Source organism: Mus caroli, chromosome 10 (genome assembly GCF_900094665.2).
Source record: "Mus caroli chromosome 10, CAROLI_EIJ_v1.1, whole genome shotgun sequence".
NCBI lineage: Eukaryota > Metazoa > Chordata > Mammalia > Rodentia > Muridae > Mus > Mus caroli.
In genome coordinates, this window is record NC_034579.1 from 41186834 (window position 1) to 41214224 (window position 27391).

The 27391-nt window shown below is 38.2% G+C and overlaps 1 protein-coding gene across 4 annotated transcripts in view; it reads left to right on the forward strand.

Moving 5' to 3' along the window:
* Positions 1-26380, forward strand: part of Hace1 (HECT domain and ankyrin repeat containing E3 ubiquitin protein ligase 1) — a 125627-nt gene extending 99247 nt beyond the window's left edge. For all 4 annotated transcript variants that reach the window (XM_021175364.2, XM_029482603.1, XM_029482604.1 and 1 more), the window contains 5 exons: positions 7132-7263; positions 15079-15177; positions 15456-15526; positions 24158-24271; positions 25650-26380. In XM_021175364.2, coding sequence (XP_021031023.1) covers positions 7132-7263; positions 15079-15177; positions 15456-15526; positions 24158-24271; positions 25650-25752 — 519 coding nt within the window. In that variant the 3' untranslated portion in view covers positions 25753-26380. The remainder of the gene's footprint in view (positions 1-7131; positions 7264-15078; positions 15178-15455; positions 15527-24157; positions 24272-25649) is intronic.
* The last annotated feature ends 1011 nt before the right edge of the window (positions 26381-27391 follow it).

Consider the following 27391-nt stretch of genomic DNA (forward strand, 5'->3'; position numbering starts at 1 on the left):
TCTATTTAGTCCTTTACTTCAGGGTGTAGGGCCATCTAGTGGAGTGCGGCCCACCCATCAGGAACCGTATCCTTACAGAAGACTGATTGCTCCCACCTCACTCCCAGCCCCCAAAGCCATCAAGCTACAATAGCTTCTTAGTAGGGTGGTGGCTCATAAGCCCCTTTTCATCTGTACTAGAACATTGGTTGGCTTGGTCTTGTATAGGTCTTCTGCAGGCAGATACAACTGCTGTGAATTCATGAGTATAGTGGTCCTGTCATGTCCTTAAGAAATGGGTTCTCAAAAAACCAAAAAAAAAAAAAAAAAGAAATGGGTTCAATTTGATTATACCTGTCCTATGGCTCTTACAATCTTTCTGCCTCCTGTGATTCTGCACCTTAGGAAGGGGTGTGATGTAGATGTCCCATTTATGGCTGAGCACTCCACTTCCACTAGCTGAGCACCTTCACCAGTTATGAAGTTCTGTGTTAATCACCAGCCACTAAACAAAGACTTCTCTGATGAGGCGTCAGAGCTGCACTAGTCTATGGGTAGAGAGTGATGTGGAAGATGGAGGAAAGTTTGATACTGTACCCATTTAGCAAAATAATGTAATAGGTTCATTCGTGGGGCCTGTGAGCTCCCCAGTGTTGGACTCTTTGCCAGATTTACAGAAACCAGGCGTGTGTTTCCTTCTGTGAAGTGGACATTAATTACAAGCAGAAACTGGTTGGTTGCCCCCATGACATCTGTCCTAGTATTGCACCTGTGAGCAGATCTTGTCATGCTGGTATTACTATAGTTTGCAGCAAGGTTCACAGTTGAGAAACACTGAATGACTCTTGTCCCCCAGGAACACCTTCTACTTAGTACCTTCTAGTTTTGTAAAAGCAAGAGGGAGTCAGCATGAACTTGATTTTGCTGTGTCCTGTGATCAGTGTGTATAGCATCTTCAGCTAGGGCCTTAGGTAAAACCAAGAGCAATTACTATAGCCTGTATTGAAAACAGGTCTCAAGGGCATATTTGACCATAACTTGAAGGGAAGTATCCAGTTCCTTGCATTGAACTCTTTATTTGTCAATCATGGTCACATTTTAAAACTTATTGTCTTCAGTATTCTACAATAGAGAACTGTTGTTAACATTTTTGCTAAGTGAAGATCATTCAAAATGATTTTGGGGGGGGGATTGTAGTCTAAAAAGTATGTCTTAGTTTCACATAATTATGAATTGAAGACTCTAAGCTTTATGTATTTTACTTACATAGAAAGATCATGTTCAGTTATAGGCAATAGAATGGGGAGCTCAGGTTGTACTTATTTTTATCTTTCATGTGGATTTATATACAAAGGACATGGATGCCTAAAGAATGAGTGGTGTTCAGAGTGTGATGCCATGAACATGGTGGCTGCAGTCAGCCAACTCTGGGACATGGTGGGCGATTGGGTAACTCTGGTCAGTGCCGGGTGAGAGAAGCAGCTGTTCGTAGTGCTCGTACCCACGATTCAAGGCAGCTGGCCATTAGGTCAAGTGAATGCCATAGCCATGGCTTACCACTCAGGATATGGAGCTCACGGACCCCGGCCCCACCAGGGCTTTCATCATGTATGTGCTGCTGGCTGGGATGACTCTGGACATTAGAAAAGGTTCTGATGTGGCTGTTAAGGGAGGTGTGGCCCTGCTTCTGGGCCTGTACCTGGCCACTGTAGGCAGTGAACTGAGTACCTTCCACCTCTTGACCTACGGTGGTAACAAGTGGGCAGGGATGATCCTCAGTGTACTCCCAGGGCTGCTCTTCAGCTTTGATGGCTATTCTGTGGCCCTGGCCTGGACACCACCTGTGCTATGTACTTCATTGTGCATTCTTTGCTGACTACAGCCTTGGACCCTGGTAGTGTGGGATGGGGGCAGTCCTCAGCAACATCTTCCGTTCTACCTGACCCTGGGAACAGCCACTTTCCAGCCCCTCCTCATATACTGGCTGACCTTCTATTTGGTCTGGTGACCCTGGTCACTGACCCGGGTGGCACTGATTTTTCCATATATTGACGATTTGGTTTCCTTGGTGGGTGGGTAGGTGGGGAATGAATGGCAAACTGGTACCAAAGTCTAAGCCTCCTAAGTTCAGATTCAGTGGCCTTCATCCTATGTGCAACAGTAATGATATTGAAGAAGAATTTTAATTTTTAAAAATATAATGAGTCAAGTCCTGTTAATCTATAAATCGAATTAGTAAAGAAATGAAAATAATAAACTACTTGTATTTTTAAATCTATATGAGCTTAATGATTTAAAATATTAAATTTGCCATTATTATTGCTTATGTGATGTGTGTGTAGGAATGTGTACCTTCCATGGTGCATCTGTGGAGGTCAGAGGACAACTTTGTGGAGTTGGTTCTCTCCTTACACTCTGTGTGGTTCTCAGGGATGTCTGGTTTGTGCTGCAAGTGCCTTTGCCCTCTGAGCCCTCTGAATTGTAGGCTTGTCCACCTCACATCACATTAGTGCTTTAGTTCATACTGAAGGCCTACACTCAGTAGTACTGAAACAGAGCCTTTGCTAAACGGGTGAGGACATTTCAACAGAACCTGCAAGCATTAACCATAGCTCTTAAATACGGACACTGCACCTGCTGAGTAGGTCCACCGCTCCTTTCAGATACATGTAATGTGACAAAGTAGAAAGATCCTTTCATGCAGCTCTATGCTCTTCAGCTCTGGGAATGTGAGCATCTTCTAGTAGCCCCTTCCACTCACACATGAGTTTTATTTAGAGTTCGAAAATATTTATTTTATTATTTTGCATTTATGTCTTTTGTTCAAAGTGATACATTAAGTGATAATATGTTCATGTTGAGGGGGACATTCATTGGGAATGTGAATCTTATCCAAGGTTGGAATACTGTGGTAATAAGTACCTCAAAACAATTTAACTAGTTATTTGGTTGCTTATAGAATTTTAGCAAAATGGTACCAAAGTCTAAGCCTTTGTGATTAGGATTGGGAATGGCTGTTAATAACATAGATCAATCATTAGTATTAGTATAATCCTTTTTTTTTTTGAGATAGTGTCTTTTCTTTTTTGTTGCTGTGAAGAGATTCCATGGTCAAGGCAATTTATTAAAGAAAGCATTTAATTAATGGCTTGCTTTTAATTTCAGAGGGTTAGAGTCTGTGCATCATTGCAGGGGTGATGGCATCAGGCAGAAAGCAGGTACAAGAGTAGTAACTTAGAGCTTGCAGCGTGATGTGCAGTTGGTGTGTGTGTGTGTGTGTGTGTGTCTGTGTCTGTCTGTCTGTCTGTCTGTCTGTCTGTCAGTCTGTCTGTACTGGGGATAGCTTGGGCTTTTGAAACCTCAAGGCCTATCCCTGGTAACATACTTCCTCCAACAGGCCATACCTCTTCATTTGTCCTAAATAGTTTTAGCAACTGCAGACTAAACATTAAAATATAAGAGCCTATGAGGGCAATTCTCATTCAAATCGATTTTCTGGCGTATTATAGGCTAGTCTTCAACTAACCGTGATAGTCCTGCCTTCCCTCTTTTCTGTGTTAGCATTACAGGTGTGTGATGTCACACTTGGCTGATATGTAAAATCTTTAAGGTATCTTCTTAAAGGAGTCATTTGCCTTAAAATTGATACTAGCATTCACAAAGCAAAGATTGGAAGCTCATGACTTCCAGCTGGAATGTTAGTGTGCAGCAGTAGTGGGTGTTTGAAGTAATAGTTGTCAAGAAATGTTGATTTTTATTATTTATTCTGTTTGAAGATTTACTCCTTATAAAGAGATAAGGAAACATTTAAAAACAGTTTGGAATTTTTCTATTAATGCAGTTTCTGTCAGAGCAATTCAAAGTTTGTAATGCTAGAATTTTATTCTACTGAAAAATAGATACTCAAATACTTTTGACATTAGTGTGAAAATTGGCATATGAAGGAGCTGATATTTACAAATTAGCATCTGGTAATTATGGTCTGGATACTGAAATTAATGTGGAAAACCATAGTAGAACGAAAAGAAGAAACTGTGAGGAAAGAATGGTATAACTACGAGAACCAAGTTAAACACTGAATGTGTGGGGCTAGTGCTCTTCTGATACCTCTGGAATCCAGCTAAGTAGGCAGAGTCCAATTGAGCAGTGCAGAATAGTTTCATGTCTCTCATTAAGATTTTTATTGCGTACATGTGTATGTATGTATGGATATTGTCTATGTACATGCATATGTGTAGGGTATGTGTGCATGGGAGCCTTAGTTCCTGGAGACAGCATCTCTTACTGAACAGGAGCTGGCCCTAGTGATCCTTTTTGGTTACAGGGCCAGCTTTTCACTAGTGTGATGGGATCAGGTTCTCATATTTGCATAGCAAACCCTGTTACCCACTGAGCCACTACTTCCATGGTGTGAATGCTTTGTAATTTGATATGGTTTCAAACAGTAGTTATCAAATAATACTTTTAAGATTACAAAATCAAAACCTTAACAAGAAAGTAATTCTTGCTTAGGAACGATAGGATGTTATATAGCATCTTAATCATATTTTCCTCTTTTATTAAAAAAGATTCCTTTTTTATATATTATATTATGATTATAGCTTTCCCTCCCTCTACTCCTCCCATTTCCTTCCCACGTCCCCTCCCTTGCTGATCCACTCCTTTTCTGTCTCCACATTAGAAAAGAACAGGATTCTCAGAGGTAGCAACAAAACATACCAAATAAAATACAATAAAACAAAACAAATGCCATCACATCAAATTTAGACAAGGCAAACCAACAAAAGGAAAAGAGCCCCAAGGCAGGCACAAGAATCAGAGACCCACTCATTCACACTCCCAGGTGGCCTGTAAAAATCTAAACTGAAAGCTATTGTATATGTGCAGAGGACCTGGGGCAGACCCATGCAGGCCTAGTTCTTGCTGCTTCAGTCTCTGTGAGCTCACATGAGCTTTGTCCAGTTCATTTAGAGGACCTTGTTCTCTTGCCTTCTCCTCTGGCTCTCACACTCTTTCAGCTTCCTCTTTCTCAGGGTTCCCTGTATCTTAAGCATATTAGTGGTATAAATAGTAAACGAGTCTGGAACATGGTAATGCTTTCAGTGAACAGTTTGGGTGAGAGTAGACATGAACTAAGCGATGACTGGATGCTAGTAATGAATTGACACTTCTGCTGTTGTCACTGGCCGGTGTTAGGTAGGTATGTATGTGTAGGTCAAATCCTGGAGATTTAGAATTTATTACTGTTTGATTGTTAAATGTTAAATAATGGCCTGATGAGTTCCTGAATAATACCTTTGAGTGTTCCTGTGTAATACTTTGAGTAGTGGGCAAGTAGTGGCTCTTTTCCTTGTGCCAGGTTATAGAAGTTGCCAAATGTGCTCTAGGAGGATCATGAAGAACCAGTCTACTCTTGACACTTCTGTAGCCTCAGAGTTATGGAAAATTCAGAGTATTCAGTCTTGTATTAACATACTGGCTCCGTGCCTTTGAAAGAAAGTATCAGATTAGTGCCAGAAAAACAGAAGGAAACTAAAGCAAACAGGTTTGCTTCCTGTTACTGAGGTAAAAACTAAAAGAAACTTGGAGACGAAAGGTTTATTTTCCTCACAGGCCATCATTGAGGGAAATCAGACAGGAGCTTGAGGCAGAAGCTGATGCAGATCACAGAGGAATACTGCCTACTGGCTTGCTCAGTCTGCTTCTTATAAACCTTAAGTCAGTGTTCCCAGAGGTGGTACCGCTCAAGCCTCACAGACATCCTATTGGCCAGTCTGAGGGCAGTGTTTTCTCAGTCAGCTTCCCTCTTCCCAGGTGACTTGCTTATGTCAGGCTGACAGAAACCTAACCACTGTTAGAGCAGGCTTGCTTTATTTTGTGTGTAGTGAAATCATTTCTGATTGTTGAGAAGTATATGTAGTATTTGCACCATAATTTTAAACAAAAAAAAAAAATCTGACTTAGAAGCATTTATTTAAGGAACACATAAATGACCTAACTTCTGATACTTTGTGTGCACATATGATAATTTTGTACCGAACACATTTTTTAGTACTTGCTGAATTTTAAGTGAGTCTGCTTCCTGTGAGGAAAATGTGGTTTAAAATAAAATGCATTATAATTCTAATGTTTAGAAAACTGAGGCAGAAAGATTGTAGATTTAAGAAAATCCTAGGCTACTTAGTGATATCTATTTCAGAAAAAAAAAAGAAAATTAAGAAACAATTTAAAAACTAGATAAAATAAGCTTTTTTGTTTTGTTTGTTTTAATTTTGGCTTTTAGGACAGGGCTTCACTGTGTAGTCCTGGAAACTGCTCTGTAGATCAGACTGGCCTCGAACTCAAGATTTCTACTTCCCTCTGCCTCCCTGCCTCCCTGCCTCCCTGCCTCTGCCTCCAGGTGCTAGGATTAAAGGAATGTGCCAGTTTAAGCTGTTTTAACTCAGAATTGAGTTGACTGTAATAAAATTAACTACACCCAGAGTATTTGGGTGGATGTATGCGTTTGTTTTATAACATTTATTGCACATAAGGTAGCCGCTCTTTTTTTTTTTTGCATGTGGGACCATATGCTGTTAAAATCTTTGCCTTCAGAGATGTTACACTCTAATGCAGTGTTTTGATCAAAAGGAACTGGAAGTTTAAAGACATTGAGGCCTAAGCAGGCTTGCATTTAGAGATTAGCCATAAGGCCAAGGAAATTAAATGTTGCTTTGTTAGCAGCAAAGGTCGAGGGACTATTTAGGACTTAAGAACTAGAAGTAGATATATTAGGAAGTCAGGAAGAAGGGTGGAATGACCTTAAGGTCTGTGATGTAATACCTCAAGTCCCCTGTGGCTGTGCTGTGGAGACAGCAGTTCAGAGGTACAGATGGGACTAGGGACAACATGTGCCATAATGCTGGTGGTGTGTGAGAGAGGAGAGGCTGTGGCCGAGCCAGACTGTGTGCATCATGCCCCCATATGGGGCATGCAGGGTGCTAAGATACGGGCTTGATGGCTTAAGTCAGAGTGTTTACTGGTTTGCTGAGGAGTGAGTGTTGCTGTCAGGTTACTTCTAACTTTGTCTCTTACTTAAGAAACAAATGCATCCATTCTGGCTTAATGTATGAGATTTAAAATGTAATCATCAGAAAACATTCTTTTTTATAGGCGGAGTATGTCCAGCTCGTTACTGAACTGCGTATGACAAGAGCCATTCAGCCGCAGATCAATGCGTTTTTACAGGGTTTTCATATGTTCATCCCACCTTCCCTCATACAACTGTTTGACGAGTATGAATTGGTAAGGAAGAGCATGTTCTTTCTCGTACACCGGAGCGCAGCTCCATCTGTGGCCACTCAGAGGTGCTTTGAGTGCTGAGGACGCTGCTTAGTCGGGAAACGCTTGCTTGCCTCACATTTAGCACACAGAAGGCCCTGGGTTTCACCCCTAGAACCGTAAAATATAAAAGCAGAATTACTAAATTCTGGAGTACTGAATGGGATATTTTAATAAGGCATTATTGTTTAGAGCTATGCATAGAATTTTGTAAGCAGATATATGGTTTTACATGTCTTAAACTGAGTAGCCTTATTAAGAGTTCCCTTAGTGAAATGTCCATGTATGATGGAGAAAAATGAAATAGAGTTTTTAATGGCTTTGACATGGGAGATGTTGAAGTCCTGTCTTCCCAGAAGCAATGTATTCTCAGTTGTTTCTGAAATTGTAACTTGGTTACATGGGGGTAAAGGATACTACGGGCTTTTCTTGTTGTATTTATGTATCTTCTCCAGTGTTTGTTTTAATGTGTGTGTGTGTGTGTGTCTGTTGTATAATTTTTATAATTCTCTTATTTCCATGCTTTGTGTAGTCTACTTTCTTTGTTGAAGTGCCCAGTGAATGTTTGGTTTTGTCTTCAATTTGCCTGCCTTCTTCTGTGACCTAACAGAATTTATAATTTTATGTTAATGTCTATTTTTGGCTGTTTCCTTTTTCTTATCATTAATAAATTATTTTCAAACTTCTTGATCTGTCTAAAACCTTAATAAGACACAGTATTTTACTTTTCTTATTTCTGTGACAAGTACCTGACAGATGGGAGCTCTAGGGAAGAAAGGTGTATATAATTGGATCGTGGTTTGAAGGTGTATATAGTTAGTTCATTTTGGTGGGGAAGGCATAGAGGAGGGGCTGCTCCTCACTGTGGTAGTAGGAAGATTAAGGATGGATGCTTGCTCACATCTTGGCAGGCCAGGAAGGAAAACAATTAGTGACAGAGTGGGCTGAAAGTAGGGGCCTTATCCAAATGCTAAAGCTTGCTCCCAGCTGCCCAGTTACTACAGCTGAACACAACTTTGTAAAGGTGTGGGGACCAAGTGTGCAGACACAGTCTGTGGAGGGCATGTTAAAGTCAAACCACATTGCTTTCTTGTTTAAAAAAGAATAATTGAAAACAATTCTAGATAATGGAAAAATGTAACATAGTATAGAAATAACATTTTCTAATTAGTGTAATTTAGAAGTCCATTGTGCCTCAGTTTTATTGAATGTTGTTTTGAAGGGGTTTTTTTTTTTTTGTCTTATTTTAGCTATAAGATTATTCTTTTCATTTGACATAGATTTTTGTCTTTGTTTAGTTTTATGTCATCATTAGCATTTAAAAACAAATAGTTACTTGAGAGGCAGCAGCAGGTTGATCTCTGAGCTTGAGGCCAGCCTGGTTTACAGAGAGAGCCTCAGGACAGTAAAGGCTACACAGAGAAACTCTGTCTCAGAAACAAAACAAAACAAAACCAGAAATAGTTAAGAATTGTTTGTGGACATGACTGGAACCTGAATTTTGATGTATTATACTTCAATTAAATTAGCTTTGTGACATTCAAGACAGAATGTTAGGGTTTTTTTGTCTATGTATATGAACAAAGTAAATTGCAATAGCAGAAATAGTTGACAAAATGTTGCTTGGTGATTTGCTGTTATTCATAGACTATGAAAGCTTCTAATTTAATTTATATATATATATATATATATATATATATATATATATATATATGTAAATTAAGAAATATATCAAACCAGCAGCCAGATTAAGTAATAAAAACCCTACCACTCTAGATATTTTTTTGTCTTCTAGTCACTGTCCTTCATGGAGAAGAATTAATCTCTGAGTACTATAATCATAGCTTTAACTATTTGTAAAAGAAAATACTTATTAGCATAGTAATGGGTTTCATCTTATTTCCATACATGTACATTGTATATTTTGACCATATCCCCCCTCCCCCATTATCCTTTCTTATCCCCCTCACACTCCTGTTTTCCCCTTTCTCTCTCCAACTGGCCTTTCTTTTTCCTGTTTGGTTTTTTTTGAGGGGGAGGGGTGACCCATTGAGTTTCCTTAAGACTGTATGCAGGTGCTTAGGCACTTATTGGTAGCTACACCCTGCTGCTAACTGCAGACACATTCCAAGGAAGAAGTGGGATTGGTTCCAGGAGTCTCCACACTCCAGGACAGGGTTTGGGATGGCCCAACCATATGCAGGTCTTGTGAGTTTGACAGTTAGGTCATGCCCAGAGCTAAGCAGTCCACACCACTACTCACTCTGTTCTCTGTCTCGTATATACCTTCTATCCCTTTTGTCTTGTTTCCCTGGGCATTGGGAGGGGTCATAAAGATGTTCTGTTTATGGCTAGACTCACTCATGCAATATTCACCCATGGATCTCTGCAGCCATTGTTGATGAGGGCGTAAGGAACCTTCTCTGACTAACATTGGCAGTAGCACTAATCTTACAGGCGTAAACATTGGTATTTAGAAGGCAGGATGATGGGCGTATCCCATCCATTTAGTAAACTGGCCACAGTCATTTGTCTCCTAGCCACAGTTGGGGATTGGTTTATAGTACCAAATGTGAATTCCTTCTTGAGGCATGGACCGCAAACCCAGTCACAAATTGGTTAGGTGTTCCTGTAGGGTCCTTGCTTCTCTTAGGAGGTTTATGCCACACTGTCAGTGTAGAGGCCAGAGGGCAACTTATGAGAATTGGTTTTCTCCCCACCTGTCTGGGTCCCAGGTTTGAACTCAGGTTGTCATGCCTGGCAGCAGGTACTTTGATCTGCTGAGACATCTCTCTAGCCCTTGTCATTTCCTTACTTTGTTGTGTCTATGTGTTATTGGCATCAGGATGATACAGGTTTGTAAAATAAGTTGATAGCACCTCCCCCTTTACTGTTTTATGGAATAACTGGAGAAGGGTTGGTGTTAGATCTTTAAAGGGTGGTAGGATTCTGTAGTGAACCCATCTGGGTGTACACATTTTTTATTTGGAAGGATTTTAACTTTCTGTTTTCATCTTGTTCCTTGTGACAGATCTGCTATATTCTTTATCTAATCTTATTTTAACTTTGGTATGTCATTTGTGTCTAGAACTTTCTCTATTTCTTCTAGATAATCCAATTTAGTGTACTATGTTTTCAAGGTATGTCTGCAATTTTCTGGATTTTATTGGTAACTGCTATAATCTCTTCCTTTTCAACTCTGATTTTACAGCTTGAATATTCTTAGTTTTGCCAAAGATTTCTTTATTTTGTTTATATTTTCAAAGAATTGACTCTTTTCTTGATTCTTTGTATTTTTAGAACTTCTAATTGAATAATTTCTGCCATGATTAGGGACCTTATTTTTTTATTATTATTTTTAACTTTAACAATTGTGTGTGTGTGTGTGTGTGTGTGCGTGCATGTATACTTGTGTATCTGCTTGCTGTAGTGCGCATGTGTGTGCATACAGAGGTCAGAGCATTTTGTGAGAGTTCTCTCCATTTACCGTGTGGGTTCCTGGGATCCGCTTGGATCCTAAGGTGAGGTAGCAGATGCCTTTCCCTCCTCAGCTCCTTCTCTCTCTCAGTGTGGGTATTCATAGCCGTGAGCTCTCTTAGGATGCTTTCATTGTATCCTGTAGCTTTTTAAATGTTTTGTGTTCATTTTCTTTGAACTTTAGGAAGTTTTTTCCTTCTTGATTACTTTAGTGATCCGTTCATTATTTAGTACTGCATCGTTTAATGTTCATGAGTGGTGTATTTTCTGTAGTTTCCCTTGCAGCTTTATTCTCTTATGGTCAAATAGAACACAAAAAATTATTTCAGTTGTGTGTGTGTGTGTGTGTGTGTTGAGACTTGCTTTGTGTTCTATATATGATAGATTAGATCTTCTGTGGACTGCTGGCAAAATGTTAGTTTCAGTGTTTGGAAGTCGTCCACTTGATCTAGGATGTCATGTACTTCTGATGCTTTTGTTCTGTTGATGGCCAGTGCTGTGCAGCCGGCCTAAGAGGAGAATTTTACTTGCTTTTCTACTATTGGCTGCTGCCCTAAGTGTGGCTTTTTTCCCCTAGCTGTTTAGAATGTACTTTGATTTCCAATACCTCCCTATACTCCAGCTTTCCCCAGCTTATTTTCTTGAGATTTTGGCTAAGTATACCTGAATGTTGCCATCTGTGTTGGATTTGGCAGGTTTATCTATTTTGAAAATAAATGTAAATGGAAAACAAAGTGTTTTGTGGTTATCATACATATTGCTGCACACAATTATAATTCACTGGCTAGTATTTTATTATGTCTCTTTCCTTTTGTCTTTTATACTCTTGAACCTTGACAGTTGAAGGGATACCAAACTAGTTGTGCTGTAGTTTTTCCTCATCAAAATATGTGTGTATGTTTTATGTACATGGAGTTATAGAACAGGGATATGCTACATCAAGAAAAAAAACTTTTTACAATTTTGTTTATGTGAGGAGGAGAAAGCATATAGTTGCTCCAAGATCTGGCATCAGTTACTATGGATAGAGAGCCCAAGCAGTGGCCAAGGTTACCCTAAGATATATGTAAGCAGTGACACTTAGAAGGCTTAGAGGTCCGAGTAGTTATCATCCCATTGTGTGCTGCATCTGTGATGCTGGAATACCAAAACACCAAGTCATATGGATTCTAGGCATTCTAATTTCTGTGACTCTGGTTCCATTAGTGTAGCCTCTCTGTTTAGATTATGTGTGCATCTGAGTATACACACATTTGTAGTTTTTTATTTGTGTTTAGAGGTAGAGTTCCATACAGCCCAAGTTGGCTGAACTCAGCTGTGCTGTGTAGCTGAGGATGGCTTTGAACTCCTTCCTTCTGTCACCTCCCAGAGCTGAGATTACAGATATGGGCACTGGGCCTGATTCTTTGTTGTATCTTAAAAAGTTTAGTTCTTTTAGTATATTAAGAATAAATTATTGTCTAGTTGTGGTGGTACATGCCTTTTAATACCATCCCTCAGAAAGCAGAGGCAGGCACGTCTCTGAGTTCAAGGCCAGTTAGGACTACACAGTCAGACCCTGTCTTATTCCCCTCCCAAGCCCCTCTCCCAATGTCAAGAAATAAATTATTGGAATTTAATAATATTTTTGCTATATGTACTTTTTATTTTGAATTTACCTTTTGTTATTTGTCATCTTAATAACTTTTCGTTAGTTATTATAGGAATTTAAAGAAAAAAAATCATTAAATGTTATGGTTCTAATGGTGGTGNTACCTGGGAGAATGGAGCCCATAAACGAGGTGGACTAAAGTTTCATGTAAAGTTTCATGTTTATTCAGAGCATCAGACAGTTTATACTCTGAGGGTTAAGGCATGAATAAAGTGTACAACCGAAGGGCAAGTCACACATGGCAGACAAGCCTCCTGTGACAAAAGGTTTTTCCATAGAGCCATATAAACAAATAACAATATCCAGTTGTAATGAATACTCTGAAGTAAACTCAACTCCTTTTCACTACACCTGGGAGGAGCATAAAAACACATTCCATGTAAACAGTTTTAAAAACTCAGGACAGTCACAAGACTCTTGCCTTGGTTTCTTGGGTTTTTCTCACAAGCACTCAGAATACCTTCTGGGTCATGTTCTGACAATAAAACAATAACCAGTGTTTATTAAGTATGTAAAACAAAAACAACCCCCACAAACAGGTTTGTGGGCACATGCTGCCCTTAGTTTTTGCATGGAGGCAGACGTAATCACATTTCTGTGAGTTCTAGGCCTGTAGTTCAAAAAACAAAACAAAAAAAAAAACCCCAAAAATCATTTTTCCCTTTTCCTTAAATTATAGCAAATATGATACTTATAAAATAGTTAACAATTTTTGAGAGTGCAGTTGCAATATTATTCCCAATTGTTAATTATGGAATAATACTAAAAGCTTATCTTCACTTTAATATTAAAAGCTTATCTTTAGTCTGAGAAGGGAATTAAACTGGTGAATTGTGAGAAACATTTAAAATTCATCCAGGTGCTCTTTGGTAGATCTGTGTCGGGGTTCTGCAAGGGAGCCGAGTTTTCTCAGGTGGGTCACGTAAGGAAGCCTTAACAAAGGGACCATTAAAGCTCTGTTTATAAGGAATAAAGAAGAGCTGGCTAACGTGGGAAGCCGTTGTTGTGGCTTCTGCTAAAAGAGACAGCTAGAAGAGATGTAGTGAAGGGTCCTGTGTGAGAAGGAAGTGTCAAGGAGATGCTCTATGGACTCCACACTACAGAACAACAGCGCAGAAACCTGAAGGGAGCAGAGCTGTGGGCCCTACCTGTGCTTCTCAGTTGCTCAGATCTTATCTACAGTTAGTAAGCAAGAAAGCCAGTCTGCAGAGAGTGCAGAGTGTGCCAGGGGTGCTAACTAAGAGTCAGGAGTCGGCCAGTCATGAGACTGGCAAGGACTGGGATATGCACACCGGAGGTTCTCAATTATATGATCTTGGGATGATCTCCTTCAAAAGAGCCTTTGCTTATATGGGTTAGTATACCAATGGATATTTGCTGTACTTGAAATTAAATTAGAAGGGAAATGTGCTTTGTTAATTATGTTTATGTAAATGACATTTAGAAATAAAAGCTAATCTAAGAACAGAACAAAAATAATGAGAAAAAATGACACAGTTTTTGCAGATTTCGGATCCCTGGCTAAATATCTCATATCTGGATTCTCATATCTGCTTCTGTGTATGATCAGTTGTACTTCATTATTTGGCTGAAGTATATGAAGAAAATCCAATTTCATATGGAAAATATGGAAAAGGGCCACTCGTACTGACCTAGTGAATAGACAGAGTGCTCAGACCTTACCTAGATTGCTTTTGCTAGAACATATGCTGCCCTAGTTAGGTATATATTAATCACAGTCGTTGTAAGTCGTGGCCTTGAAGTATGTTCTCAGTCCCTGTAAACAGACATGCATCGTTCATTCCCTCACCTCACTGTAGGGCTTCCATCTATGAAACGTGGGCTGATTCAGAGACACAGACACGCTTTTCCTTCTCTTTTCCCGAGAAACCCCTGGTGATGAGCATTTTGGCTTTCCTGATGTAACTTTTAGTTATATGTGATAGATTTCTGTGTTTGATGATCTTGGACAAAAGCCAGTCATGTATTTAGGAGTACTAACGATGTTGCTCAGTGGTTGTGTGCTTGCCTGGTTATATACAAGGCCCCTAGGATCCATGCCTTGCACTGCAGACAGAGCCACTAGAAAATAGTCTTGTTGGTTGTTGTTGTTGTTGTTGTTGTTGTTATTGCCTTGGAGAAGATTAACTTCAAAAGATCTGAATTACTCCAAAATAGAATTCATATTTTTAAAATAAAGAAAAAATGATTATTTCTTAATGAGCTTTTCATTTGCATAATATTTAGGCTTTTATGACATTTTCATGTTGAGAATATGACCTGGTGGGATTTAACACATTTATAGAGAATATTAAAATAAAAATAAACTGAACCAGAGGGAATACTTACAGAATTGTGTACATAGAAACCTTTGTTGCATATGGTTACCATAAATACAGACGCTGCCATTCTTTTTATGTTTTAGATCGCATCAAAGTGGATCCCCATCCCCTCATGCCATATTTGAAATGTCACTGTGACAGGTTCCTCTTTATGTAGCACTTATTATTGATGATAATGTAGAAACTGTCATAGACGTAAACCAGGTTTATATGGGATTAGTTTCTAATTAAGGCAAATTTACTATTTAAATGTAATGGCTTTTTTTTTCCCAAGGAAGATTAATGAAATATTTTTCTTCTTCCCCAAAGGAGCTACTGCTTTCTGGCATGCCGGAAATTGATGTAAATGATTGGATAAAAAATACAGAATACACAAGTGGCTATGAAAGAGAAGATCCAGTTATTCAGGTAAAATCTCTCTGGAGCCTAGAATGAAGTTAAGTTTGCTATTTAATTTTGTAAGCTTTTCAGCTCTATTGGATGGAAGTCTACATCCATTAACAAAGTAAAGATTTTGCATAAATTCTTCTTTGGGGATATTGCATATGAAAGCCTTTTGTGAAATCATCTTTGATAAATGAGTTTCAGAGAATAAAATGTGCTTTATGAATATTGCATGGTCTGTGGTTCTTATAAGTCTATGATTTGCTCTGAAATGTGAGCTAAATTGTTGTTATTCTTGGTAGTGGTTCTGGGAAGTTGTGGAAGACATTACTCAAGAAGAGAGAGTTCTTCTCTTGCAGTTTGTTACTGGCAGGTAAGAAGAGCTTTTATGATAACATTGGAAGAATTTATTGTATTTCATTTCTAATGACCAAGACAGTAAATCACAGAGAAAAACAAACAAAATGAAGAGTCATTACTCTGTCTATATTTTAGGTATTAAACAAATGATTATTTAGATGTTGATGACAAAATATTTATAGTAGTGTTAAATCTTTAATATATTTTAGAAACCTGAATTTTTAATATCTTTATTTTTTTGTTTGGTTTAACAGTAAAGCCACTCAGTTTTTATGGTTGGACATACACACACATGTGCGCAGACACAATCTTTGTCTATCACATAGTCTTAGTTTGGGTTTCTGTTTACAATGACCAAAAAGCAAGTATGAGAGGAAAGGGTCTATTTGACTTACATGTCCACAGCGTGGTCCATCATTGAAAGAAGTCAAAACAGGAACTCAAACAGGGCAAGAAGCTGGAGGCAGGAGCTGATGCAGAGGCCATGACAGGGTGCTGCTTATTTGCTTGCTCCCCATGGCTTGCTCATTTTGCCTTCTTATAGAACCCAGGACCACCAGCCCAGAGATAGCACCACCCACAATGTGCTGGGCCCTCCCACATCAATCACTAACTAGTAAAGTACCCTACAGGTGTGTCTACAGCCCAAACTTATGGAGGCATGTTCTTAATTGAAGTTCCCTGCTCTCAGATGACTTTAGCTTGTGTCAAGATGACATAAAACCACCCAGCAAACATATGAATACACACACACACTCATACACACACTCATGTGCACATAGCATTTTTCTCTAGTTCTTATTGATTTTTAAAATATATTCATAGCCTGTATTTATGTGATATATTTTTATATATTTTAGAATTCCAGTTATATGACATCAAAAATAATAGATGATAGTAAACTAGTTGACTTAAGCCTTTTTATTGTTATGGAATGTATCTCAAAATTTTTTATAATATAATTTCATTTATTTCTTTCTGTTTATGAAAATGTAGATCAGTTATTTTCATTATGAATGTAATGTTTTGTTCAAAAGTCAGGAAACAGAATATTATTCCACTATTCCATCAGTAGTAGCTATTATATAAAATTTAATGTATTTACTTCTTTTTATTTTTTGTGTATTTAAAAATATTATGAGTGTTGTATTAGTTTTCTTTCTGTTGCTGTGATAAAACACTGACAACAAGCAAGTTGTGGGTGAAAAGATTTTTTTGGCTTCCTGGTTACACTCAATCTTCAAGAGAACATGGATGATTGCTGCTTACTGGTTTGCTCTCCATGGCTGGCTCCACCTGTTCTCCTGTACAACCCAGGACTACCTTGAACCCCACAGTGGGCAGTGCATGCCCATGTCAGTCACTAATCAAGAAAATGTCCCACAAACTTGTTGCCTACGGGCCAATTTGATGGAGGCATTTTCTCACCAGCCTTTTATCATCAGATTGATAAAATATCAACCATCACAAGTATGAATATATATCATATAAATTTAAAAGAGACCATTATTTTCTTACTTTACAAGTAGTATACAACAATTTTAGGCAATTTGGAAAATGAAGAACATGAAAGAAAATGAAGATCCCATTAGGTAATCTCCAACACCCAGATGTGACCACTCTGATGTGTTTATTCCCTGCTCCATCTTTAAGCCATATAAAATAAAGTAGGAAACCAGGTGAAGCCATTTTCTGACCAGGATTTAATGAACTAGTAAGACATGACTATTATCAGATTATAGACTGAAGATATGAAAGAAAGCCTTGTTAAATTTGTTTTTGCAAGAGTGCTAAGAAATGTTCAGGGATTTGAATAATTTAATTAAAATAATTAAGCAGCATTATATTTTCTAAGGCTAGATGATTTATATAGATAAGCCAAAAACAGACAAAATAAACAGCCTAATACTCCTATCTCAATCTCTTAAGTTAGTCAACAGTTGTATTATTACTCTCTATATGTAAATTCTAATTTTCTTTCATAACTTTTTGAATTTAGTAGTGTTCCATTTATAGATTTATTCAGTTTTAATAGCTTGTCTGTTCTTAGATCTTAATCCTTATTGGTAAAGTTTTCCTGTTTGCATATAATGTTGTAAGAATTGAGGAATTTTAATGCATGTATTCTTCTGGAGCAGTGTATTTATTTATCCAGCAGCCTATGTTGGACTGGGGATGTATCTGAATGGTAGTAGGAATTTGTCCAGTGAATGCATAGAAACTCCCTCCGAATTACACCTATAGAAAACAAAAGGAGTGTATTAACTCTTATACCTTGGAGTCTATAGGAGTTCAGAAAGATATAAATATTGATATTGATGGGGAATAAGAACATAATTCCTGCTTTTTTTCCATTGGCCATGCAGGAGATTGAACTGTTTTGTTTTTGTTTTCCTCCTCCTCCTCCTCCTCTACCACCACCATCACCTCCTCCTCCTCCTCCTTTTCTTCCTCCTCCTCCTGTTCTTCCTTCTCCTCCTCTTCCTCCTTTTTGTTTGTTTGATTTTAAGAACTTGATCTGTAGATCAGGCTGGCTTCAAACTCAGAGATCTGCCAGGCTCAACTTTTTTTTTTTTTTAAAATTAATCAGCACAATGCTTGTGCATTTGAACTTTGTTACAGTGTGTACATTTTTGTGTAATTTAAATTTTTGCCCATTCTAGTCATTTAAAAGATTAATGTTAAGCACTCTTTAATATATTGATATTAATTCTACATATATTTTTGTTAGTTTATCATTTTTTCTTTTGAGTTTAACATATGGAGTTTTAAAGAATTTAAATTTATAAACTGAAAATATTAAAATTACTGTTAGCAAATAATCAGTATTTTATATAGATCTTATATTCTCAAGAATGCATTTTACAAATGTGCGTGTGTGTACATATGTCTGTGTAGTGTCTGCCTGTGAATTTTATGTGCACTTATTTGTGCAGCACACTCTCTGGAGATCAAAAGTAAGCATGAGGCCCCTGCTGTCTGCTATTGCTCTTCACTTTAGGTTTTGCACGTGCTTTCTCAGTGAGCCAAGGTCACTGGTTGGCACTGAGCTCGGGACCGTCCTGTTAGGGGATAGGCCACAGTGTTAGGGTATCTGTTTAGAAAATCATCAATTTCCTTTAGATTCTCCAGTTTTGTACTTTTGTGATTTTCCATTTCCTTTAGCTTTTGAAGTAAGACCTAATGATTTTTTTTTTTTAATTTCCTGAGTTTCTGTTGTTATGTCTCCCTTTTCATTTCTGATTTTGTTAATTTGTATATTGTCTCTATGCCTTTTAGTTACTTTGGCTAATGATAATCTATCTTGCTGATTTTCTCAGAACCAGCTCTTGCTTTTGATGATTCTTTGTATTGTTCTCTTTATTTATAATTGATTGATATCAGCACTGAGTTTGAATATTTCCTGCCATCTACTTCTCTTGGTTTTTTTTTTTCCTTTTGTTCTAGAACATTCATTTATGCTGTTAAGTTGCTATATGAGAACTTTATGAACTTAACTCTTAGCACTGCTTTCACTGTGCTTCATAAGTTTGGGTATGTTGTGCCTTCATTTTCATTGAATTCTAAAAAGTCTTTCATATCTTTGTTTCTTTAAGGGGGTTATTTATATCCTGCAAAGGCCTCTATCATCTTCATGAGATGAGACTGAAGATCATCGTGATACTCTTAGGTGTGTTAGGATATCCAGGGTTTGTTGTGGTAGAAGAGCTGGATTCTCCTGGTGTCATACTGCACTGGCTTCTGTTGATTATGTTCTTGAGCTTGCCTTTTGCCATCTGGTTGTCTCTGGTATTGGCTGGCCTGATAGTTCCTGGGTGTCCCCGGTTGGAGCAGGCCTCCCAGGAGGCAGGCAGAGCTGTTGGGTGAGAATGGGTATGCTTATTCTGGATTGAAGGTGGAAGTGTAGGCTGGAAAGAAGATGGAGCTCGAGTAGAGCTCAGGGCTGCTGGGTTTGCCAAGGGCCTGGGCATCTCACCTGTGTGTTCTGGTTGAAGTAGGCCTCCTGGTAGGTGGGTGGAGTGGGGTGGGGATCAGTGTGCAGATCTGCAGTTGCAGGTGGAAGTGTGGAAATTTGATGTTTTCTAGTGCATAAACTTGAGTCAGGTTGAGCCCTAACTACAGTTGTTCATGGTGCACAGAAAAGTAGGGCTTCAGGGTTGTTTCATGCAGTAAAACCTAAAGACAAATTTCAGCTTAGATGTTAGAAATGGGAGATCTTTTGGTGCTTATTTATTCACTTATATAAGGATTAAGTTCAGGAGTCCTCTGTGCTAGGCAGAGTCCTGCTTCCTCAGCCTGTTCTTTTTGTTTGTTTAACCTATCCTTTAGTTATGTGAAGGGCATTAGATTGTTTATCCAGATACTGAAACATTATGGTACAGTTTGTGGAAAGGTTGGTGACAGCACTTATAGTCTCATCTTGTCTTAATAAAGTCATAGTCAGAATTTTGTCTCAATGAATAATTAGGATAATATAACTTCTTATTCCTGGTCACTTTGTTAATTTTATAGATAAAAGTGAAAATATATAGACTAATAAATTTTACAAATAGATACATTCCTGGCCTTTGTTTTTGGTGGTGGACTTTGTTTTGCTTTTGTTTGTTTGTTTTGTTATCCTCATGTATTTATGATTTATTGAAAAGATTCAGAATTTTTGTTTCCTGAATGACTGGAGATTGAGCCTAGGGCTGGCCCCAAGTGTGCTAGGCTAAGTGCATTTACCACTGAACCACGTCCTTTTACTATATCTTTTTTTTTAATTGAAAATAGTTTTTTTTTTTAAATAATGTATTCTAACTATAGTTTCCCTTACTCCAGCTCTTCCTAGATCCTATCCATCTACCAAGTCCACACCTTTTATTTCTCTCATTAGAAAACAAAGGGGCATCTCAAAAAGAAAGAATATAAGATTAAAAAAAAAATAACTGAAATAGGACAAAACTAGTAAATGGAAAGGAAAAAGGAAGTGCCAAAGAAAAAGCATAGGAAAAACAGGCACAGAGACATTCACATTCCCACACACAGAAAATCCATAAAAGCATAATTGGGAACTGTAATATATATGAAAGGACCTGAACAGTTAAAACCAAGCTGAACTACACTAAATACCTGATAACGTAAGAGACAGAACCTACAAATACCATTGAGCTGAGTACGGGATGTACCTTCAGTGTGGCTTTTATAGCCAGCGAGACTCCATTAGAGAAAACTAATTTTTTCTTTGTGAGTGGTTGTGAATTGGAGGTAGCTTCTGGGTTGGAGATGGGGTATCATGTCTACTTCCTCCCTCAGCACTGGGACCCCATCTGGCTTAGACCTGTGCAGACCTTGTGCATGTAGCAACAGTCTCTGGAGGTAGTATGTCTGTTGGTGGAAGTTCTTTAGGAATTCTGGGTATTTGTCCTTAACTGTTCTTAATCCCAGGAGGTGTTCCTCTATATTTTCTTCACATGTTTTATAGTTCTAATCATAGTGATGTTTAAGTCTTTTGATCTGTTTTTAGTTTATCTTTCTATATGGTATAAGGTAATGGTCCAACTTCATTAGAAATTTTATAACAAATAATCCAGCCGGCCCAACACATCTTGTTGAATGACTGAGTGCTTTCCCCATTGAAATTTTTGGGGATGGGAATGGGGTATGGGGCAGAGAGACAAGCTCTCATGAAGACCAGGCTGCCTTTGACTTCACTATGTAGCTAAGGATGACCTTAGATTTTCTGGTTCTCTTCTCTCTACACCCAGAGAACTGGGATTTCAGGCATGGTTTACTATGCCTGGTTATATATAGTACTGAGGCTTAAACAAGGGTCTCCTACATGCTAGGCTGCCATTTGAACTATATCTCCAGCATCCTGTTATATGTTCTTGGCACGCTTTCAAAAACAACTAGATGATGTTTGGAGGGACGCATTTCTGGGTTGTTTTATTTATTGCTCTGTATGTCTGTCATAACTCTTGTGATTATATATCCATAATAAATGTAAAATTAAACGGTGTGCTTCTTCACACCCTTCCCAGGATTGTTTCAGGTATTATAATCAACATTTTTTTCAAAGTGTGTTGAATTACATTGGTACCTATAGTCCAGACTGGTCTTGAACTTAAGTTTTCTATGCCTATGCTCCTGGAGAGGAAAGAGTCAGCAGCACTCACAGCCACCTGCATCCTGTGATTTATGTAGCAGAAACTCTTTTAATTCTGGTCACACTTGGCCCATCCTAAATTTCCATTAAAAATTAATTTAAAAATTATGTATGTATGTGTGTCTAAAATGAAATTTTACTCAACTGCAAAGAATGAAAATAAGCCAGAGTCAGAATGAAAATATCACATGACTCTTCTCATGCAGAATTTAGATTAAAATTTATGTATACACATGCATGTATGTTGGCCATGAGAGTAAGCAGAGTACACAGGAGGGGAGGAAGTCTGCAAGGAGGGGGCATGGAAGCAAAAGAAAGAAGGCAATCAGATTTATAGGTAACATGAAAATGGGAGGAAGGGCTGTTGGAAACATGAGGGATCTGCAGGGAAGAGAGGTACACAGAGGGCGACCTGTGGGGAGAAGGAGGAAGAACAAAGCAGAGTGAATGTGCCTGAAAAGTCTGTAATGAAGGCCAGCTACTCTGCATGATAGCAATGAAGAGATGTGGAAAAGTATACATTTAGTATTTGTGCATTAAATGTGTGTCAGAATTCTAATATATCCTAGAGACACTATAGCATGTCACTGAAATGTAGTCTTTTTTCTATTATTTTTTGTGGTGGGTTCAAACTCTTGTGCTTACTAAGCAAGTATACTTGCATTGGGCTACATCCCCTGCTCACTGCAATATATTTTCCCCCCAGGATTTGTTTAAACATGACACATACTCAGACTAATTTGAAATATTAACTTAAAATGTATAGAACTTGAAAAGTTGTAGTTATATTTTCTATAGCTGTGTACCTGGAATTAAAATGTTTAGTGAATGCATTATGTATTGAATTTTAGCCTTCTTGTGGTCTTAATTTGTTTACACAACAGTTAAAAATGATATTTGAGGAAGCTAGCTTGCAATAACTATTTGTTGTGTAAGTGTGAGCACCTGAGTTGGGCTCCCCAGAGATTATGTAAAAGCTAGGTATGTTAGTGTGCGCATATAACCTTAGTACCAGTGGACAGAGGCAGCCATTGTAAAGAAAGCGAGAAGTTTCCGATCGATTCAGTGAGAGACACTGTCTCAAAAAGCAAGGTCGCAAACAATAGAGAAGTTGCCTGAAGTCACCACTACACATGCATGCACAAGGTAAACCATAGATGAAATGTTTGCTCTTCTCCATAGCCGGAAAGAGAAGGGTAAATACTGCTCATTGTTGTTTTCTCACTGAAGAACAAAATAGAGAAAATAGGCTTTGTGCCAAGAAATTTTTACAAAGAACAAAATGATTGGATTACAACACACAAGAAGAAAGGCTATATAGTGTCTCACAGTTCCAGGGCAGATGACATCCATCACGGTGTGCATGGCAGCACACAGGCATTACTTGAACAGGAGCAGGAAGGAAGGCCAGGTTATAACCATCACGACTGACCCTCACTGACATACTTGCTCAGTGAGGCTCCACCTCCTAACAGAGGTTCTCAACCTTCCTTAATGCTGCAACCCTTTAATACAGTCCCTCATATTGTGGTGACCCCTAGATATACAATTTTCATTGCTGCTACTTCATAACTGTAATTTTGCTACTATTATGAATCATAATGTAAATATCTGTGTTTTCCAGTGGTCTTAGGTGACCCCTGTTAAAAGGTCATTTGACCCCCCCAAAAGAATGTTGACCCACAGGTTGAGAACCACTGTCCTAAAGGTTTTACAACCCTCCAAAACAGGGACCATACAGGGGCCAAGTATTCAAACACATGAGTTTATGGAGGATATCCCCACTGTAACAACCACCGTCTTATTTATTCAACAAACATTTAACAGTGTAGTTGTCAGGTGGTTTGGCTAATCCCAAGGATAGACATCCCAGTGTTCAAGAGTCCTACTGTAATAGAGAGGCACCCAGTTGTGTTAGGGTTTTGTTGCTGTGACAAATCACCATGACCTTATGTAGCTAGGAGGGAAAAGGTTTATTTTGATTACCCTTCCACAGCAAAGAATTCAGGGCAGGAACCTAGAGACAAGAGCTAATGAAGAGGCCACAGAGGAGCACTACTTGCTTAGCCTGCTTTCCTACAGCACCCAGTACCTCCAGCCACTTTCCACAGTGCTGTGCTGGGCCCTGCCACATCAATCGTCAGTCAAGAAAATGCACCACAGGCTTACTACAGGCCAGTATGGTGGACTCAAGATTCTTCTTTCCAAAAAACCAGCTGTGTCAAGTTGACACAAAACTAGCCAGCACATTGTAAACACATCATGTGGCCAGTTAAAAGCATAGTTAGCTGAGGAAGCACAGAGAGGTTTCTCCTGGGAAGCTTGCTAACTGAACATGAAGCAACAGACAATAGAATGAGTTGGGAGGTTCAGACTCAAAAATGTCCTTCTGTCGTTTTAGAGTTGAATATGTTTTTATCCTAACTTAGAACTTAAAATGTGTCTGTCAGACTGAGATTTTCTTTCCTGATCACAGCTGATGATACAAACTCTTAGTTCCAGGGTCCCGCATGGTGGCTTTGCCAATATTATGGGTGGAAGTGGTTTGCAAAACTTTACAATTGCTGCTGTGCCATATACTCCAAATCTTTTACCAACTTCCAGCACATGGTAAGTTAAATTAACTTATTCAAATGAATTATAGAATATTTTTATTCATTTTAAATCATCAGGAGTAATTGCTGTATTTCCTTTTTGATGGTTAAAATGTCAAATTTATGTATATTTTACTATAATAGGGAAGAAGAAATAACCAACGCCTTCAGTAGTTACATTCCATTGCTATGTTATGGTGTTATTATCTTTGAGAAGATTTTTTTTTTTGTTAAATACCTTCATTAAAATACAGAATACATAATTTCTCTATTCCTCTATGGCCTATTCCTCCCATATATTCTTCCTTCCCTTCCAAATTCATGGAGCCTTCTTTAATGTTGTTACATACACATATCAATGAATTCATATAAGACTACAACTCCCTATGGGGTCTTTTCATATAGATTTTATGTATGTCAGTAGGGTGCCTATTGGTAGTGGAAATGAGTCAGGGAGGTCAGGCCCTGAGAGATTTCCCCATCCACTTGGGATGCCAACTATTGTTGGATTGTTCAGGTCCTGTGTAGGGACCCATATTGTTGGAATTTTATAACAGGCTCCTTCCGTTATATATAGCTAGATGTCACAGTCTCACAGCAGACTTCCTGGTCATCTGTCTCATAAAATCTTTTCATCCCTCTTGTTGATGCCCCCTGAATCTTACATGAGTTGTGTAGTAGTTATATCTATCACTGGAGATGGGGCATCCAATAGTCAGTTGTCTTCTGCACTGTGACTAGTAGCTTCTGTAAAAAGCAGCTTCTTTGATGAGGGTTGAAGTGTACTGAACAGTTACCTAGGTCTGTGCCATATGTGTTGGCTGTGGTTCCTGGTAGGAAAAAAGGTCTAGGGTTGAAGTGAGACCCAAAGGAAGGGAGGTGGGATAAGAAGAGGGCCTGATGCTGGCAGTGGTCCAGAACAACTAGAACCCTGTCTGCCTGACAGTTGTGGTCTGCGGTGTTTCTGTAATGAAACCATAATCAACCATAATCTCTCCTCAGAATTTCAGAACTACAAATGAATTAGTGGTTTAGGTTTGAGTCATTTTCTAGTAGGAAGAACTTGGAAGAAGGCACAAACCACCTAAAACTTAATTGGTTCTCACTAATGTTAAAATGCCGGATGTCATTCAGTTGCATCGACACTTTCATGTGTATCACCCTGTTACTTGTTTTTAATCTGGAAATTTATTTCATCCGCTCATTTGCATTCTGGGAGGAGCCGCAGTTCTTCTTAAACATCACTTAAGGGTTTTCCAATTTCAATGCAAATTTGAGAGAATGGTTTTATGTTAATTATAAGCAGTGTTTTTACTGCTAGATAAAACAAGAAATTTCAGAGATTCTCTGTTTAATGGTGGTTTTTTGTTTTTTGTTTTTGTTTTGTTTTAAAGCATCAACATGCTCAAGTTACCTGAATACCCAAGTAAAGAAATACTCAAGGACAGACTCCTTGTGGCACTGCATTGTGGCAGCTATGGTTACACAATGGCATAATGAAGCCTGGAAGACTCGTCTGGGACTGATGCACAATCCAGAGTGACAGAAGTAATTTAGGCAGCTGTCAGAAAGGCAGCCTCGCCTCGACCCACAGGCATAGAGTGCCTGCTTAAAATTCATAACGAATCAGGTTTTCTATTTTACATTTCTTTTCCATGTTTTGTTTTTCTATGTTTGTGATACAATTAGAAAATATAAAATCATAGTATACTTCATTTTTTTAAAATGCTAATTGGAAGTAGACACTATTTTTTTTTTTTAGGTTTCTTTAATCTTATCTAAAACTCTTAAGACAAACTCTTTTTCTACATTCCACCTCTGCTGTGAACCTGTCTAGTTTAAAGGGTATTTTCTGTAAATTATATGAGGACATCCAGCTGGTGTGTTCTAGTGCATGTAAAGTACCATTTATATTTTGGAAAAATGTAAAGAATGGATTAATTTAGATTGTGTAAAGCCATAAATATGTATTTTCCCACGTTATACTTATATTGCAATGGGTTTTATTTTTTTGTTGTTGTTTAGCTTTTTAGTATTTTGATACATGGTATAAAGTTTAGACTGGTATGCCGAACAACAGATAAAGTGATATATAATTTATATATTAAAGCTTATACTATATGAATTATTTGCATCTTTCTGTGCTCAGTTTCATGTGTGTGTATATATTCTGTGTGGTCTCAGTTTTTCTTATGCCTTAATTTATACTGAGAATAAAATTAAAATATATTTATCTTATATTTCTTTATTTGATCTAAGCTTGATGACACGCTTGAAGTAATATAATCTGCAGATTAAAACTTAAATATGTAATGTTTTCTTAAGTTTGCTTATATGACTAAAATGCTATGTTTTAAGTGGTGTGTGCCTGATAGAAAGCATTGGATGGACATTTTGGAAAAGGCATAGTGGACTAGCTACAGCATGAGTAGTTATAGCCTGGCTTTACGGGGTTAGGAATGCACACACATATATGCTGGGAGGCCTTTCTGACATTTACAACTTTGCCACTGGAGGCAAATAAAAGATCTGGTCTGGCTAGAGTAGCACATGTGGCCTTTCTCATGTGAGCATCGGACTATTTGTGCAGTGGTGTTTGAGAGAGAGATCCATTGAAAACAGCAAATTAGAACCCAAAGTACACATAAGCAGAGTACTTTTGGGGTCTTGTTTATTTGCAATAAGTTTAATATAAGAAAGCAGATTGCATTAAAAAAGAAATTTCTTAAAACTAGCTCTAACATTAAGATTCGAGTACTTTTTTTAATTATAGAAAAGGTTACTACCTTGTTAAAACAACATTACAGCAAACCTAGCCTTTGACTTTATAACTGGCTTTTATTTGTGATTCTAGAATCTGTCATTTCTCAGCAGCAGGACAAATTTCAGCAACATGGTGTGGTCTGTGTCCGATACTCAGGTTAGAAGCAGGTTGTTCCTTCTAGCTCAGCAGTTTAAGCGTGTGGCTGCTGCTCTGGCAAGAGTAAGCTCCTACGCTCAGATTTTGTTGTTTGTGTCCTAAATTAGGATACAGCTTGTGTATGAAGTTAGGATGCAGCTCATGTGGCATCGCAAGCTGAATGTCATCTAATTATCTCTCCCTTTTAGTCAGTTCTGTTTTGAGAGATTGACCAAA